Source organism: Cottoperca gobio, chromosome 11, assembly GCF_900634415.1.
Source record: "Cottoperca gobio chromosome 11, fCotGob3.1, whole genome shotgun sequence".
In the NCBI taxonomy this organism is placed as follows: Eukaryota; Metazoa; Chordata; class Actinopteri; order Perciformes; family Bovichtidae; genus Cottoperca; species Cottoperca gobio.
This window is the reverse complement of record NC_041365.1, coordinates 6,161,626-6,178,073: the sequence shown is the minus strand read 5'-3', so window position 1 is coordinate 6,178,073 and position 16,448 is coordinate 6,161,626. Positions and strand designations below refer to the sequence as shown.

General features: G+C 42.7%; 1 protein-coding gene across 4 annotated transcripts; it reads left to right on the top strand.

Annotated features, from left to right (window-relative positions):
- Positions 1-184: 184 nt before the first annotated feature.
- Positions 185-14,860, top strand: ubp1 (upstream binding protein 1). 4 transcript variants are annotated; one of them, XM_029442885.1, is made up of 17 exons: positions 188-428; positions 943-2,009; positions 4,574-4,725; positions 5,951-6,027; positions 6,118-6,223; positions 6,313-6,419; positions 6,520-6,672; positions 6,793-6,903; positions 8,938-9,045; positions 9,358-9,461; positions 10,023-10,119; positions 10,584-10,674; positions 10,766-10,856; positions 10,972-11,090; positions 11,260-11,402; positions 12,316-12,367; positions 12,505-14,860. In XM_029442885.1, the coding sequence occupies exons 2-17, from the start codon at positions 1,894-1,896 to the stop codon at positions 12,540-12,542; spliced, it is 1,665 nt and encodes a 554-aa protein (XP_029298745.1). In that variant the 5' UTR covers positions 188-428; positions 943-1,893; the 3' UTR covers positions 12,543-14,860. The 4 variants fall into 4 exon arrangements, with proteins under 4 accessions (XP_029298746.1, XP_029298745.1, XP_029298744.1 ...); XM_029442884.1 differs by having other exon boundaries at positions 193-428; positions 10,581-10,674; XM_029442887.1 differs by lacking the exon at positions 188-428 and adding an exon at positions 3,939-4,005 and having other exon boundaries at positions 1,928-2,009; positions 10,581-10,674.
- The last annotated feature ends 1,588 nt before the right edge of the window (positions 14,861-16,448 follow it).

The window sequence follows — 16,448 nt, the reverse complement described above, 5'->3', positions numbered from 1 at the left end:
TTTTCGGTCCATTATATTTCTGTGTTTTGCACTGAAGTCTGATTATTGTGTTGACTCTCATGTGTGAGAAGTCAGACAGATGGACTACATAAGTCGTGAGGCGGGTCTTTCCCCACATGGGCCAAAATAGTGCGTAACTTTGCCCCCAGCGTCTTGACTGCGCGACATGTCCAGAGTCCGACCGGTGGATAATTATTGACTGGACAACAAGCCTGCCGCAACCGACTTCTGTGGTGCAGACTCCTCTTCAACACGGGCATGAAACTGACAGGAGCTGCTGTCTGGACCTCCTCGGTACCGGGCTGAGTCGTGTTTATTTGGAGTGAGACGACAGCTGTTCGTGGGACAGACACGATGTTGTTCTGGCAGAACTACACTGAGAACTTCCGAGCCCCCGTACAGAGACACGATGGCAGCAGTTACACACGGTACGGACCTAAAAGTAAAATGTTTGACGTCTGAGATCTCTATTATGAAGATAACAGCCAGCAAAAGAAAATCAAAAAATAAACAAGCCTAAACTTAGCCTTGTGATAATGAAGATCCTGTATTATAAATGTATTTTTTTATATAATAAATGACTATCTAAAATCCTATCTCAAAATAATTAATTACATAGGCCTCCTTAGTCATTATTTTGAGAAAGTTTCCCATTTTTGAGATCTTGTCATTATTTTGAAAAGGTTTCTCATAATGATTTACAGGATCTTTTTAATTTTCCATCACATTGGCGGACATTGGTTTATATACTGTATAATATATGTTAATTAATAACTATTGTGGTTATGACTTCCTTTCACTTGTGGACTCTGTGTCACTATGTGTGTGCAAGGCATGTATGTGTGTGGAACTGAGGGTTGCATATAGCTACAGTATGAAAGTGTTCATCTTTGTTGGCAGTTATGACTTTATAGATGCATTATTTTACTTTCTGGGAGGCAGCAGAGCGCAAGTACAGTTGGACACAATGACGGAAGCACGAAGACCTCTGATTGGCTGATCCCCCTGCGCTGGGTACAGACTGCAGCCTCTGATTGGCTGAATGCTGTCCTGGCATCCTTCCTGAGGCTGGCGGTAGCAGCCCTGCAGGCTTCACAGAGCGACAGTCTGTATGCTGAGGGAGCCATGTTGATGCCTGGTTTTGTGTCGACCGCTGCACTTTGGATGGTTAAAGGACTGCGTCTCAAGGAGCGGGAGCCTTAGCGGTGATTCCAGCACCGCGATGAGAAGAGGAGCGCGGGTTGGGATGGTACAGGGAGCGCCAGAAGAGAGCTGCTCTTCTTAGGATCACCGGACATCAACGGTTGATTCAAAGCAAGTGAAGTTGATGCTAGTTAGCCTGATAGCTAGGTAGCAACAGCTGTGCGGACGCTGCGTGGGATGCGGCGTGTGGACTAAAACAAAATCCTCTTCTCAGCTTGTTGCATTTTGTTGGGCTAACGTTAGCTAGACTGCTTGAAGGCTTTGGGGTAACAACGGGGCTGCTGGATTCACGCTAGCTTGCTTTAGTTGCTTTTGTAAAGCTCGCTAGCTTTTAGCTAACGTTAGCATGCTGACAATCAGCTCACATCTTCAGTCACGACTAACATTTGCTAGTTGAGTGGACTCTAACTGATCGTTACTTTCAGACAGTCTGCCAGTCGTGGAGCACCGTGTCGTGTGACAAAAGTCCCCCAAAACCCCACCGAGTGGCGTTATGGCGATACATCCAGTCTCTGTGGAAAGCTACCGATTCGCTTGCCTAGCTTGCCAAGGAGCGGCTAACGGGCTAGCAGCATAACTTTCACGGTGTCACTTTAGCTGTAGAGCCCACTTCCTCGCTAGCCGACCTCTTGTAGCTGAAGCAAGCTGGCGGCCCTCCGAGTAGAAGCCGAGGACAAGGAGCTGGGGCCGATGGCCTGGGTGCTGAAGATGGACGACGCCTCCATCGAGTCGGGGCTGGTGCACGACTTCGATGCCAGCCTGTCCGGCATCGGGCAGGAGCTGGGGGCTGGAGCCTACAGCATGAGGTTAGAGACCCGAGTCAACATGCCAACCCCAGCTTCCTAACACAGTAGTGGGTCGACAGAAAGAACAACATACAATATGCGTGTCTGGAAGTGTTAACATTACATCCCCCCCCCCCATGCCCGTGTGTTATTCCCTTTGTACTGAGTGCGGTGGCGTCTCTTTGTTTTGGGATTTAGAGTAGGGCAGTCGTTGCAGGGTGACACGATCAGGGCCAAAGATTAATTTCTCTAAACCACATAAAAGCAAAGAAAGGACACGTGTTATACTGCGAGGGACAAAGACGTATCAGTTCAAGCTGTTGCCAAAAAAGAAACCTAAACTTTGTGTACATATCAAGATAACAAGGGGGAAGTCTGCAGGAGAGGCCTTGTTTTGGCCCCTCAGACTGGCAGTTATCAGAACAGGTCTATGGCTTTGTTTCTAAAGACCGGTGGTGTGTGGAAACAAAGGGTTGTACATTATGTACAAGGTGATGGGTCTGATCTTTATATTTTTGATTAGGAAAGCCAAACTGCATAATGCAACAGTGTTCAATAGGGATCTTTATCTAAAAAATGTCTCAAATTAGAAAGGTTTACTGACTTTATATGTGGAAATATCTGTTTAAATAATCAGTAAACAAACATTCTGACCCAAGTATTCAATACCAACTTTGACACGAGTTGATATTCACTGCTTGGCCAGATTCTTCAACATTGAACAAAATCATCTTACCACAAGCTGATTGATTAAGGCGCTTGCTTTTGATCCAATCACACAATCTTCTTCAGCAACAGTCTTTTGAGTTCTCATTCAACTTTCAGAATCTCAAATATCCATGTTTAAACATAGTTTATAGTTTTACCAAAACTATGGTATTTAAAGAAATGCTGTTTTGGTATCACCATCGACAGTGCAGGTATTTTATTGGCACAAAATCTGATGTAACGTTTTCACATGACTCCCAGCTCTAGTAGCCACACATAGTCTTTGTCACTATGCCCAAATTGAATACATGCAGCCCTCTCATCTTCCATGGGAAGTTTTCATTTAATGACTTGTGAGCATGGGACCAGCTCCTTGTCACTCAGGTGATCTCAAGTGTGGCCTCTTATGACTCTGGAGAACCCTTGTTAGCAAACTTGTTGATGTGTTTATGAAGGGTGAATATGTTTCCTGTAACTATCCTTCTTAAATGTTTTAAGAAGGAACAGGTTTTGTCATCAAAGGGGTGTTGTTGTTAACCTCATGTTTAATTAGGAGCTCTTGGTATGTGGTATAGGTGTTAACATTTATGTGACTAAGGCAAGGAGTTCCCAGGACCGGCATGTTTCTTATCAGCTGCCTTCACGACCATCTGCATTTTAGCGTCCATTTATCTGAGTTTGACGTAAGTGTGGGGCAGTCTCTTATGCGCATAAGCAAGTTTACCAATACTCAAGTGATGTGTTGCATGTAAGTGAGTTAGTGAAAACGGAGAGTGTGTGTGTGTGTGTGTGTGTGTGTGTGTGTGTGTGTGTGTGTGTGTGTGTGTGTGTGTGTGTGTGTGTGGTGTCAGCGAGTCCAGGAGGAGTGCTATCTGTGGTGTTGGGGTGGGTTGCAGCCGGGCATGTTTGGAGTCAGCAGCTGGTAGGAACAGAATGTCTCAATGTGGTTCAGTGGATCCACCTCCTCAGATTTCAGGAAGCAGATGTAGTTCTCCTGGGCAGCAGGGCTTCACAGGGCCGTGACACCCATGGTGGCTCTGTCTGGGCACCCTCTTTGCTGAGAAAACACAGACAGTAGCATCAGGGAGGGAAGTGATTTGAGAATGAATAAATCTAGCAGGTTGCTGTTTGTAAGACTTTATTGTTTGGAGGAAGGTGCTGCAGGAATGTCTTGATATTGTCATGTTGTTGTTTTTTTTGGCTCAGGTAATGAGATGCCATGATCTGCATTTCTTTGTGTAGATCTCAGTGGCTGTTCAGAAATCCCTCTCCATGCACACACGTTGACACTCTTGCAGCATTTGTCAGGGTAAGCGGAGGATGGGCTGGTTGTCTGGAGTGGCTGCCAAGTGTGAGAGATAGTGTGTGTCAGCAGCTCAGGCTATCTCTGGGTGTTTTTGTTCATTTATCCTGCTGCGGCCTCATGCATACATAATAAGAGCCATTTGATCAATGGAGAGCCTTCGTCACTCCTTCTAAAATAAGCCAATCCAGTTAATAATTCCACACTATGAGGAAGCATTTTCACACCAAAAGTGGAGCATGCAACAGTTTAAATGGTAGAAAACAAGTTCATGTGATTTAGATAACTGCAAAGTGGGGAAAGATTTAAGATTAAAGGCACGCTTTGATTTAGGGACATAACAGTGGTTATGTATGTTGTCATCAGGGTGCTTAGAACTTTTAATAAACGTTAGACAAAAGCCAGTTGAAGAATATTGAGAGGCCAAAGACGCACCAATTAGCCTGTTGATGGAAAATGTTTTAAGCGGTTGTTCTTTCTTTCTTGATTTTTTTTTTCTTGCGCATCTTTTCTGCATCACATTCACGCTGACTTCCTGTTTGTTGTTCTCTCCTCATTCTTCTGTCCCTCTCAGCGATGTGCTGGCTCTGCCAATCTTTAAGCAGGAGGACTCCAGCCTTCCTCCTGAAAGCGAGACCAAAAATCCCCCATTCCAGTATGTGCTGTGCGCCGCCACCTCGCCTGCCATCAAGCTGCACGACGAGACGCTCACATACCTGAACCAAGGTGAGACACACAATACATGCTCTCAAGAGAAAGTTTTGGTTGTACATAAACCTATTTGTTTTTGTTTTTGTTAAACATGATTGTGACTTTATATTTATCTAATTGTAACTACAGATAAAGACTTTGGTATTTGTGTGTTCATACATACACAGTCCACCGCTCTGGGGCTACAGTACACACCCATCAGTTAACATCAATAAATAATAACCACATGAATTTATTGCACATTAGTATATAAAATGAAACCGTTGCTGATACGAATGGCAGCCTCTTCTGACCCCGACTCTGCACTTTAATGTTACGCACCAGCAGTTCGGCTTAGACTCTGCTACATTGCCTTAAGACACAAATGGAGATTTACTTTACTTAATGGCACGTAGAGGGATTGTCATTAATGGAGGAACGAACAACATCAGTATTTTAACGAGAAGCGGCCATGTATGTGAACTTATGTCCCCTCGTGCTTTACATCAAGGCAGAAGCTATCAATTATTGAGCAGGGTGTCATGGATCTACAAAGGATTGAACAGAATTCATGCATAAAAATGGATTTTCCATATGTGGAATGATACAGAATTGCTATTGCAGATAAAATGCAACTTTAGGTCTATTGTTTGTTGATGTTAAACATTTTTCAAACTGCAGAGTGGGCTGTTTGAAGACGGTCTTGGTCGTCCATGTCATTAGGTCAGGGCGCACTTTACTATAAATAAAAATAATCGTTTAGCAAGTAATGGGCTAAGTACACTTTACGTCAACTTATTGTGTAGTCAATATCCAATTTGTAGGAGAAAGAAGTGGTTCTAATGTGCCAGCATTTAGTATTGAGATGGTGTGAACCTGGTTAAATGACCTCTAAAGGGATGTTTTCAATTGATGCCGTTTCCACAATCAAAGCTCTACAACATGGGTATTTACCTTTTTTAGACATTTGTAGTTTTTTATATTTGTCATGCACATTCAAGTGTAATGTAACACCCGCAGCTCTACATTGAAAATGAAAATGAAACCGATGCAAGCTCAGATATGGCATCAACTTGCTTCATCCATCTGCACCACTCTCATATTTTTAAAACGTAGCGAAATAAGTTAAGAAGGCAAAAACATATTTAAAGGCTATAATATATTTAAATATCAAAAGCCTGACTACAAAGGTAGGTTTTAAGTTTATGATTAACTCCCATCATGTCTCCCCCCCCCCCCCCCCCCCCTCTCTGTCTCTCAGGCCAGTCTTACGAGGTGCGTATGTTGGACAACAGGAAGCAGGAAGAGTTACCAGAGATCAACAACAAGATGGTGAAGGTGAGAGGATCCTCACAGCTGAAGCTTTTACTTCTTAAATCAGATACACTTCATAGCTAACATGGTGTGTGTGTGTGTGTGTGTGTGTAGAGCATAGTGCGTGTGGTGTTTCATGACCGCCGGCTGCAGTACACAGAGCACCAGCAGCTGGAGGGCTGGAAGTGGAATCGTCCTGGCGACCGTCTCCTTGACATCGGTAATGAAGCCTGGCGAGAAATGTTTACCCTAACCGTTCCGTGTGTGTGACTCAGAGTTCAAATATCTGCGTGTCTGTGTGTGAGACAGATATCCCCATGTCAGTGGGCATTGTGGAGCCGAAGACTCACCCTTCCCAGCTCAACGCGGCAGAGTTCCTGTGGGACTTGAACAAAAGAACTTCTGTTTTTGTGCAGGTAACAAACACATGCACATCCTCTCACACGCATCAGCTGTCTTTTGTGCCTCTGAAACATCAAACACATTTTCACCACCCGCATACCCTCATCTCTGCAGGTGCACTGCATCAGTACAGAATTCACTCCCAGGAAGCATGGGGGAGAGAAGGGCGTCCCCTTCAGGATCCAGTTCGACACGTTCGCCCAGGGAGACGGTGGAGAGTACACAGAGCACCTCCACTCTGCCTCCTGCCAAATCAAAGTCTTTAAGGTACACGCTCATTCTCTCATGATCGGGACGTTTTTACACCACATCTCACGTCGGCCCTCACAGCAAATTAAATCTGTCTCCTTTTTCCGGTCTCTTTTTTTTTTTCTGCTTCCTGTTTAGCCAAAGGGGGCGGACCGTAAGCAAAAGACTGACAGGGAGAAGATGGAGAAACGCACACCTCAAGAGAAGGAGAAGTACCAGCCTTCTTATGATACCACTATCCTGTCAGAGGTCAGTATGCAGCTGCTATAGACGGTCAGGCCTTACAAATGCGTGGCTTTAGCACACAGTAGGCTTAAGTACTAGCAAACATCCAGTTTCAGTTTTCATTTGGGGGGTTATCCATTTTAAAACGTATGCAACCGAGTTAGGGAAACGAACTTCTGCACAGCAGCCCACTGTGTGGCTAAATTTCAGGTAAAGGGCCATACGGGTGCTCTACATCACTGCCAACCATTTTCTCAAACATGTTATGAATGCTTTAGATTTATGGGGGAAACTATTTTCTTCTTATCATGTAGACAGACAGTATAGGGGCTGCGACTAACACTTTTTTTTTATTCAAAGCTCAAGGGGACATTTTAAAATGACAAAAACTCAAATATATTCAATTTAAAATGATCGAAAAAAGAAAAGCAGAGAATTAGAAAAGCTGAAAATCCAGTTTTTTGGAAACGTTTTTTAACTGAAAGTCGTGATAACTATTATCACGACTTTTGCCAATAATATTTTTGCCAAACAACTATTGGATTATTCCATTAGCAATGAACAGCAGTCATTTTAATTCAAGGAGCTGCCAAATTCACATGATCCCTTTTATTCCTTTGCCATTCTTTCTTGTTGTTTTTTGGCTTTAATTTCTTTCCCCTACAACAGGTTAGGGTTACAAATAAAGGCTCCTGAATTAAAATGCTGCTCATGCTGATAGGCACATCAATAAACCACCACAGCAACCTGCTCTTGAACTGCAGTGCATCAAAATGTGGTGATGATGCAACTTGACAAAACTGTTAAAGTGACAGATTTGATGGATTACTTGTCCCAAGCAAGTTGGAAGTCTCCTCGCGTATTTAAATCTTTAGTAAACGGCTGCTCGGTTGACAGTATGGCATCTGGTATGCTTTAGAAAGTGGTTTTGGCAGTAATGTTAAAATGCACAACAGGGTTTCCCCAAGTACTGTGTTTAGCTGAGCCACCTGGATCCTGACGCATCTCGTCTCGTGATCAAGTTTAGTTTGTAGAGGACAGTTTAAGACATAGACACATTTTACTTTTTCCCCCAGAAGGCTAATGTTTTATTTGATGAATCTACATTCATGTATATGATGTTAGCAAAGGTGGGCTCTTTGTCAGGGGAGGTGGGCCACATCCACAATAAAACACAGAAAGGAAAACTCTGCAAAGTTTGTAGAAAATTCTTAAGTGTACACAAACATCGCTCCTTTGAATGGGCTGTTAGGTCTTTATCATTAAAGGGATAGTTCGGATTTTTTAAAGTGGGGTTGCGTGAGGTACTTAGTCAGTAGATGACGGTCGGCTCGCCCTCAGTTTGGAGAAGGAGTGCGGGAATGGAAGCCGAGCAATATACTGGACGGGGGGCAGCAGCAAAAATGGGTTTTAGGGAACTAAAACAAACATCAATATGAGGTTAAGTGTAGGCTATATTAAGAACATTTCCACCCAGTTACTTTGGCGTTAGACGGCTCTTTCGTCGAACGCGACTTTGTGACTTTGATGAAGTTGCACAATAACCCAAACAAACTAACAGATCGAGGCAGCGGTCGACCAGCAACGTCTGTGTTCTGAGTGGTAAAATTACTGTTTTCGCCAAAGGATTCTGGTGGGTTTGAAGAGAGCATAGATGGATCCCCGTCGAAAACATGGACTGTATAGCTGCTGACGGCAAGGTTAAGCAGTGAACACATTCTGAATATAGCGTACACTTCAACTGATTTTTATAAGGGGATAAAATAAGTTTTGCTGCTGTCCCCGTCCAATGCAGTACATTGCTTTACTCCTGTGCTCCTGTCCGTGGATCAGTACCTCATATAACCCCACTTAAAATAATCTGAACTTTCCCTATTAAGTATAAATAAGAAAGATTTCTGTCTCAGAGGTTTTATCACAGCTTTTATTGGGGGGGGGAAAAGTTGTAATTTTACTTTTTCTACACTTGTATGCCACACTAAGACTGCCCTCAGGTTATTGGTTGTGTTTGTGTGTTGGTCGCTGGCTGGCTAACCTCTGCTGTGTGTCTGTATGTAGACGAGGCTTGAGCCCATCATAGAGGATGCGGGTGACCACGAGCTGAAAAAGTCCAGCAAGCGGACACTTCCCGCTGACTGTGGCGACTCCTTGGCCAAGAGAGGCAGTGTAAGCACCCTGCTCCTCTCTCCTCCACTCCTCCTCCCCATCACTCCATCCACAGTCTGCCCCCCTGTAGACACATGGCTGCAGTCTGAAGCTAGTAGACCCTCAGCTGCTGGGAAGGAGATGTTTTAATGCCATGTATTTGACATTAAGCGTGGTGGAGACGCTGCACAGCTAAATTCCCAATCCACCCTTGACTTTTCCTCAACCTTTTTATGCCTTTTTTCTTTTGGGATATTTAGAGTTGGCCTACAGTGTTAATTAACCCAGTAAGTCTGATTAATTGTGTATTTAAATATATGTGTCTCCTCTCAGTGCTCCCCGTGGCCAGACGCCTACGTCAGCCCCAACCAGGCAGCTACTCCCTCCTTCTCCTCCACCCCACTCTCCACCTACACAACGTCCTCAGTACCGGACAGGTAACTGTGTGTGTGTGTGTGTGTGTGTGTGTGTGTGGGGCTTTTTAATGAGGTGTCTGTTGGTTGAACCGCTCTTATGCCGACTTTACACTATTTGATTTCAGCCCTGGTTTTCGGAGATGGCCGACAAAAGCTCCAGATCAGAAGCGAATCTGTGCCCGCTATGTGTACGCTATGTTTTCAAAAACGAGATCTGATAGATTCATTGCAGAGAGAGATATCTAGACCCATCTGCAAGTCCAAATCCTGTAGTGTGGAAATGTGCAGCCCTAGATATGGGGCGAGGGGAAATATCAGGGGGAGGAGTCGTAATTATTTATTTATTTACCTCAAAGTCTCTGCAGAACAGACTGTCCTATCCTTGCGGCCCTGCTCCTCCATATTCTTTCCTTCTTCCTTGGTTTTTCGCTGCAAATCAGCGCGGCAGACCCCAGTGATCGCTCATGTGTTGTGCAACTCACAACAACTTTGTGATTCCTCTTCATAAGACAGATAGGGTCGTGTGTGTGTGTGTGTGTGTGTGTGTGTGTGTGTGTCATTAATTGTCATCTCGTGTTCTAGTGACTCGTCCTCACCCAATCACCAGGCAGACCCTAGTAGCCATGGCAACTCGGAGGTTAGTCTCCACCCATCTCACCTGTATGAGTTGGTGGAAAAGGTAAATAATTCAACGTTTTTCACTGTAGACCTGTAAAATATACCATTAATATATTGATTTAAAACAAAACTTGTGTGTGATGTGTATTGGTCAGATAGAATAAACTATATTACTTTAGGTTCATGTAGTCTGAGGTGCTGAATGACTGCTGTCGTTTTAAATACTTAACCAATAAATGATTGGTAGATCATTTGGGGGGAAAAAAGAAATGTGTGACTAGTTCCAGCCCTAGTTACATCAAACACTGTACAGTATTGTATGATTCCTCTGTGAGACTGAATTTGTGTGGAAAGTAAAACTTCAGGTGTGGAAGTGTGTTGACTCTGTCTGTGTGTGTGTGTGTGTGTGTGTGTTGTGTGTGTGTGTGTGTGTGTGTGTGTGTGTGTGTGTTGTGTGTGTGTGTGTGTGTGTGTGTGTTGTGGGTGTGTGTGTGTGTGTGTGTCTCTTGTCCTGCTCTGCAGCAGTTGAGCCCCACGGCCTCCATACAGGACTCACAGAAGTGGCTGCTGAAAAATCGCTTCAACTCCTATACACGGCTCTTCTCTCATTTCTCAGGTACACGCACACTTTGTCAGAAACATTAAAACGTGGGTGTAATGTTGTAACGGCTGCAGTGAGGTGACCAGTCCTCTCACTTGTTGCTTAGGTTCTGATTTGTTGAAGCTAACCCGGGACGACCTGGTCCAGATTTGTGGGCCAGCAGATGGTATCAGACTCTTCAATGCACTTAAATCAAGGTGTGTTACAAAGTGTGTGTCTGCTTTTGTTGTTGTGTACACCTGTATGAGCATTATGAAGGCGTCAGTCTGTTTCATTGCATAAATTATTGTGTGTGTGTGTGTGTGTGTGTAGGTCAGTGCGTCCCAGGTTGACAGTGTACGTCTGTCAGGAGTCTCCCCAGGAGAGCCCCCTGCTGGAGAGACACGCCACCAATGAAAATGGAGATCACAGCATTTCCTCTAGTTTACACGGTACACAAGCTCTGTGTTTGACAGCAGTGTAACACTCGTGAAGGACTGTAAACGGCATTTTTGCATGAATTACTTTAACGATTAATCGTCGTTTTAGATATTAGTCCAAGCAGTAAATGCAGTGTGTGAATATTAACATGCCATGTGTTTCTGCTCTGCTTCCGTATAGTGTATCATGCTCTGTACCTAGAGGAGCTCACAGCTGCAGAACTGATCCGCAAGATGGCGTGTGTGTGCAGCCTTCCACTGGGAACGATCAACCAGGTGTACAGACAGGGTCCTACAGGCATACACATCCTGCTCAGTGACCAGGTACCAACACGCACACTGTTCCTCTCCACTAGCACTTTAATATTTGGAGTGTCACTCAGCTGTGGAGGGCTCTTTATTAAGAGGGATGTTATAATTAAAAAGGTGAACTGTGGGATACACTCAAAACTATATATACGCAGGAAAAAACATCACCATGGATACTTATCAACACACCTTTTGAGATGCATGTTGTACCGCTGTTATAAATGCATTGCATCTGCAAAATGATGCAAATATTATAATATGATGGGTTTTTAAATCTAACTTCACTGCACTTCCTGTGAACGTTGTCTAAATCCTCCGATGGAACCCACAGTTGAACCGTAACGTGCTGAAATCCTGTAAGACCAATAGCTTCTTTTTAAATCTCTTCTTAAAACTTTCCAATTTGTTAAAGCTTTTGCAAATTGTTGGATATTCATATTTACTTGATTTTGTTGTCTTTACTTCCTCTGTGCTTTGGTATTATTCTTATTATATCTGCCTTTTAAGCCCTTTGTTACATTGTTAAGAAAAAAATGCTGTATAATAAAGTTCCTTATTATTATTATAATTATATAATTATATCGTTATTATAATTTTGCAACTCTAAAATATTGATTTTGATATGTGCCTCAAAAATTAAATATTGGTGGTTTAGCAAGAGTAATTGTCAGTACTGCGATTAAGACTGTAGATTCTGTACATAGGAAGAAAAACAGATGTGTGTCACTACTTGTGTTGTCTGACCAGGAACTATCACTCATTTGCATGTCATTTCCATCCTCACACATACTGTACTGTATCGCTCCTACTTTTATGACGGCCTCTCCTAACTCTGTCAGTCTCCACTAAAGTACAGACGAACCTTTATTTATTTATGTATAAATTGACGGGACATTTGATGATCTTCCTCTTTTTTTGTCTTTTCTAGATGGTTTACAACTTGCCTGACGAGAGCTGTTTTTTGATCAGCACTGTCAAAGGTGAGCTCATAGAGCATCAGTAGCCTTTAGTCGCTTGCATTGTAATTTGGCCCGTCTGTTACAAGGCTCAGTAGATCCCTCATGGGACATGGATTTAACGTCGTCTTCTTCTTCTTTTTACCACACTTCCTCTCCAGATGAACTGGGCGAAGGGCTCCATCTAATCCTGAAGTAGTGGGGGAGGACAGATGGCATCACTAATACTCCACCCTCTGTTTTGGAGCAGAAGCCTCCCTCTGTCCCCCTCTGCCTGCCTCTACTCTTGCCTCGTACTTCCTCCCGTTCTCTCCAAACAATCGCTCGATGGGAAGCAGTCAGACTGCGCTTAAAGCCATGTAAATGTTAGAATCTGACATGGGTGTGTCCACTGTTTCATATTGAAAACACTATTAACAGATGAGATTAGTTCAGAGGAGAGACTGGGGGGGGTTTAGGGAGTTAGGGGACAGATAATGATGTATCTATTTTTGATTTTATGCTTTTATTTTTTGTCTTTTATATGATTTCTGCGGGGTAAAGGTAGAGAGGGGGGAGAGAGACGTTCAGGCCGGCTCGAGAAGGAAAGAAAGAAAGCAGAGTTTCCTTATTGCTCGTTGCCCTTCTTACACAACGCGCACAACCAGCACTAGGCCAGTATTTGATAACCTGTACTGCTGAACAGCATGCGATCTCAACATACTAACCTGCTTAAATGAGAATCCCAAAATGTACTCTGCTTGTTAAACATTCTTGACAGGGTTGTCTTAATAAACCATTTATTGATCAGCTGAGCTTGGTAACCCCAGAAATATCCAGGCTACATTTGTGGAAGTGGCGTCATTTGTGGATGTTGAGACCAACATTCATTTCTTTTGTTTCTTGGACTTTGTCAGACGAACTGATTTCATGAACTCTTGTCACAGAGTCATCCTTTTGTGATTTTAGACTTCCAGCCATATCTCTCTGTCTGTCGACGTCACGCTCGGCTCAACTCTCTTCATGTACGTCCTGTTTGGCCTGCGCTTTTACTGTTTTTAGTTGATGCTTTATTTATAGATCAGCTGTTTCTATTGCTCTCATTGAATTTACTTGTTTCTTGTGCCATATTGGCTTTTTTAGCGCAAATCTTTTACTCACTTTCACAAACACAGTGCACATGCACCTCATCTTTGACTCTTCTGCTTTCTGTGCTGACTTTGAAACACTGGTTTAGAGGAGTGCGGGTTAAGCCTTCTGGGATTTTGGCCATAAATATACAGAAAAAGAGGAAGACGCCTCTATAGAAGACTGACATGCGGAGCACTAACGCCTATTCAAAAACCTTCTATAATGTGGACCAAACGGGTTTGAGATCAGTAGGCCATTCTTTTTTTGAAAAGCCTCATTGGCTCCGTACTTCTTGATCATTAGAAGCATTCATAGAATTGATCCGGTGGCGAATTAAACCGTAATTTAGTGGAGTAGTTGCTGCATGTACATAGTTATAAACCCTCCATTCCAGGATCTGCTCAGCGGGAAACAACACACCACACAGTAGGTTGGTAGAAATGTATCACAGCCGCAGCCTGGTTTAATAATCTTATCCTGTAGAAAATCATGGCAGCTCCACATCAATCTTCAAAATCTCGTGTTTTTAATGTAGCTGAACACAGGAAGTAAAGGTCATGTGTGCCCTTTTGAAAGGTCCTCTGAGTCGCCGTTGGTTTAGTTGACCCTCTTTTATTTTGGTACACAATGTCTGGCCATGTTGAAAGTTCATACAGTTTGCACGCCTCTAAGTGTCAGAGTGTGTGTGTGTGTGTGTGTGTGTGTGCATGTGTATCATTTTTTTGTTCTTGCAAAGAAAACTTAATTATGTCAGTAGTTTTTCCCAACTTTTTCCTGTTGGTATGATGAAACTGTGTTTAGCTTGCTGTTTAGTAAAAGAGCATGTGGAAGATGGGGGAAGGAGGGCGGGAGGGATCATTTGGTTCTTGAGTGTAACACCTTGTTTTTCCATATGTTAGAGACTAAGTCTGCACTGAGAAATCACAAAACTCAAGCTCGATGTGTAGTCAGTAGTCCTACGACCACACCCTTTTCTTACCCGCCTATAAGAAGGAGAACAAAAAAAAAAGAAGAATGTCAAGACTATAAAGCATCTGTGTTTTTGTCTCACCGTGCTCCAGAGCCAGGACTGTAGCTCTTGTGGTGTTTACAAGGACATGAGTACCACAGCACAGTAAACTGTTCAGTAACAGAGCGGATGTGATACCAAGCCAGGCAAACTCTGGTGAGCAGTTTTGGTCCCCTGAAGACCTGACCAGTCGTCTGTCTGTGTGTGTGTGTGCGTGTGTGTGTGTGTGTGTGTGTGTGTGAGAGAGAGGGAGAGAGAGAGAGAGAGAGTGACCAGGAGAGGTGACCACTGTTCATGTACAGCCTAATGTCAATGATGATGCTTCTCATGTGCACAGTATCGTATGCTGGAGATGTACACAACCACATGTGCTGGGAATAAATGATTTCATAACTTTCTCTGGTGTCCTCAAGCATTATATTTTCTTATGAACTGTAACCTGTTAAAAAAAGCATGATTGTCATAGAAGGGGTACTTGCCTTTTCAAACTGCATATCCTTATTTTGTAAAGTTGGCATTCTGTTACATGTTGTCTCCAAGCTGAGACAATCCTTAAAATATCATCTGGAGCATTTTTCTCAGACTTGGAGAGCCCGTTCAAAGCCACAGAGGACCTTTTACAACTGTAGTACCCTAAGAAATATGAGTGTGTCTTTTTAAGGATAGAAAATCCAGAATAAATCTTGTTCATACACCTTTTGGGGAAAGCATTAATCTCAAGGACCTATTTTTTTGTCTAAATGAGCCATAAAAGTATTTATTGGCTATACAGGAAAATCATATTTGGACTTTCCCAAGACCATGAACAATGTATGTTGTGGTATTGCATGATATCAAATGTGAGAGTGGCCTTTAGTTGCAGGACAATTAGATAACAGTGCAGTGACTTGTATAGTTTTGTTGAGCAGACTGAGCGCAAAACATCTGGAAAATGTTTCTCCCAAAGCAGATGTTTAGGGATGTTTTATGTTTGTTTAATCATGCAAATTTTTACTCCAACATTTGTGCCAGAGGCTGAATCACATCTGGCATGAAGAAGGAATACAGCTGTTGCAATGAACTATCAGACAGGACAGACGACTAGCAATTTATCTGCTTCCTGGTGGAACGAATAACAGCAGGTAGTTCATACCTGAGTGTCTCAAAGGGCATGTCACTGAGTGTATGTGAGGTTTCACTGGTCACCCAGTTGCTTCTGCATTATAGCCTTTTTAATTTTCCATCTGGTTTACCAGATAGCTACATATGTTGTGCTTACAGGGTGCATATTGCTTAATCACCAACTGGGCAGAGAGGGCAACTGCCCGTGGACTCCAGACCCTAGGTTCACTGCAGCAGCTGGTTTGTGGTAATTTGATTCATTGTTTGAAAATGTTATAACACTGTTTGGGAATACAGGAATATCCATTATTAAAGCACAATATAAACTGACATGATAATGCTTTACGGATGGTTATAGTTGAAGACTTTAAATATAACATTTGGTGTTTATAGAGAATCAGAATAAGGTTTATTGTCAAGGTTTTCATTTACAAGGAATTTGCCTTTGTCTTTGGTGCATACAATAGACATTTTAAGAGGAAATACAAATACAGGGACAGTACAAGGTCAACAACATAAATATGTGAAGATACTATAAACATACCATAACAAATATGACAGTTTAGTGCAGGATGTGCAAAAATGTTGATATTGATGGGGGGGATTTTCAAAACTTTACAGTAAAGAGAATATGTGGAATGTACAGGAATAATAGTCCAAGATGTTCGTTAAGTGATCCAAAGTGTTCACATTTAAATTAATTAATAAAACCCTATTAATAAAAGAGCATATGCAATATCTGTATATAATATAATATATATATACATATAATATATGGCTGTTAATTGCTCTGGGGCTGGGCTGAATGAGCAAATAGCTAATTGTATACAGTGCCTATAAAAGATAATTCACTCCTTGGACATTGAATCAAAGTAGATTTAATGT

Coding starts and splice junctions, on each gene's coding strand:
- ubp1 (XM_029442884.1), top strand. CDS start 1,894: ATGGCCTGGGTGCTGAAGATGGACGACGCCTCCATCGAGTCGGGGCTG. Junction 10,675..10,765: donor GCTCTTCTCTCATTTCTCAG/GTACACGCACAC, acceptor CTTGTTGCTTAG/GTTCTGATTTGTTGAAGCTA. Junction 11,091..11,259: donor CATTTCCTCTAGTTTACACG/GTACACAAGCTC, acceptor GCTTCCGTATAG/TGTATCATGCTCTGTACCTA.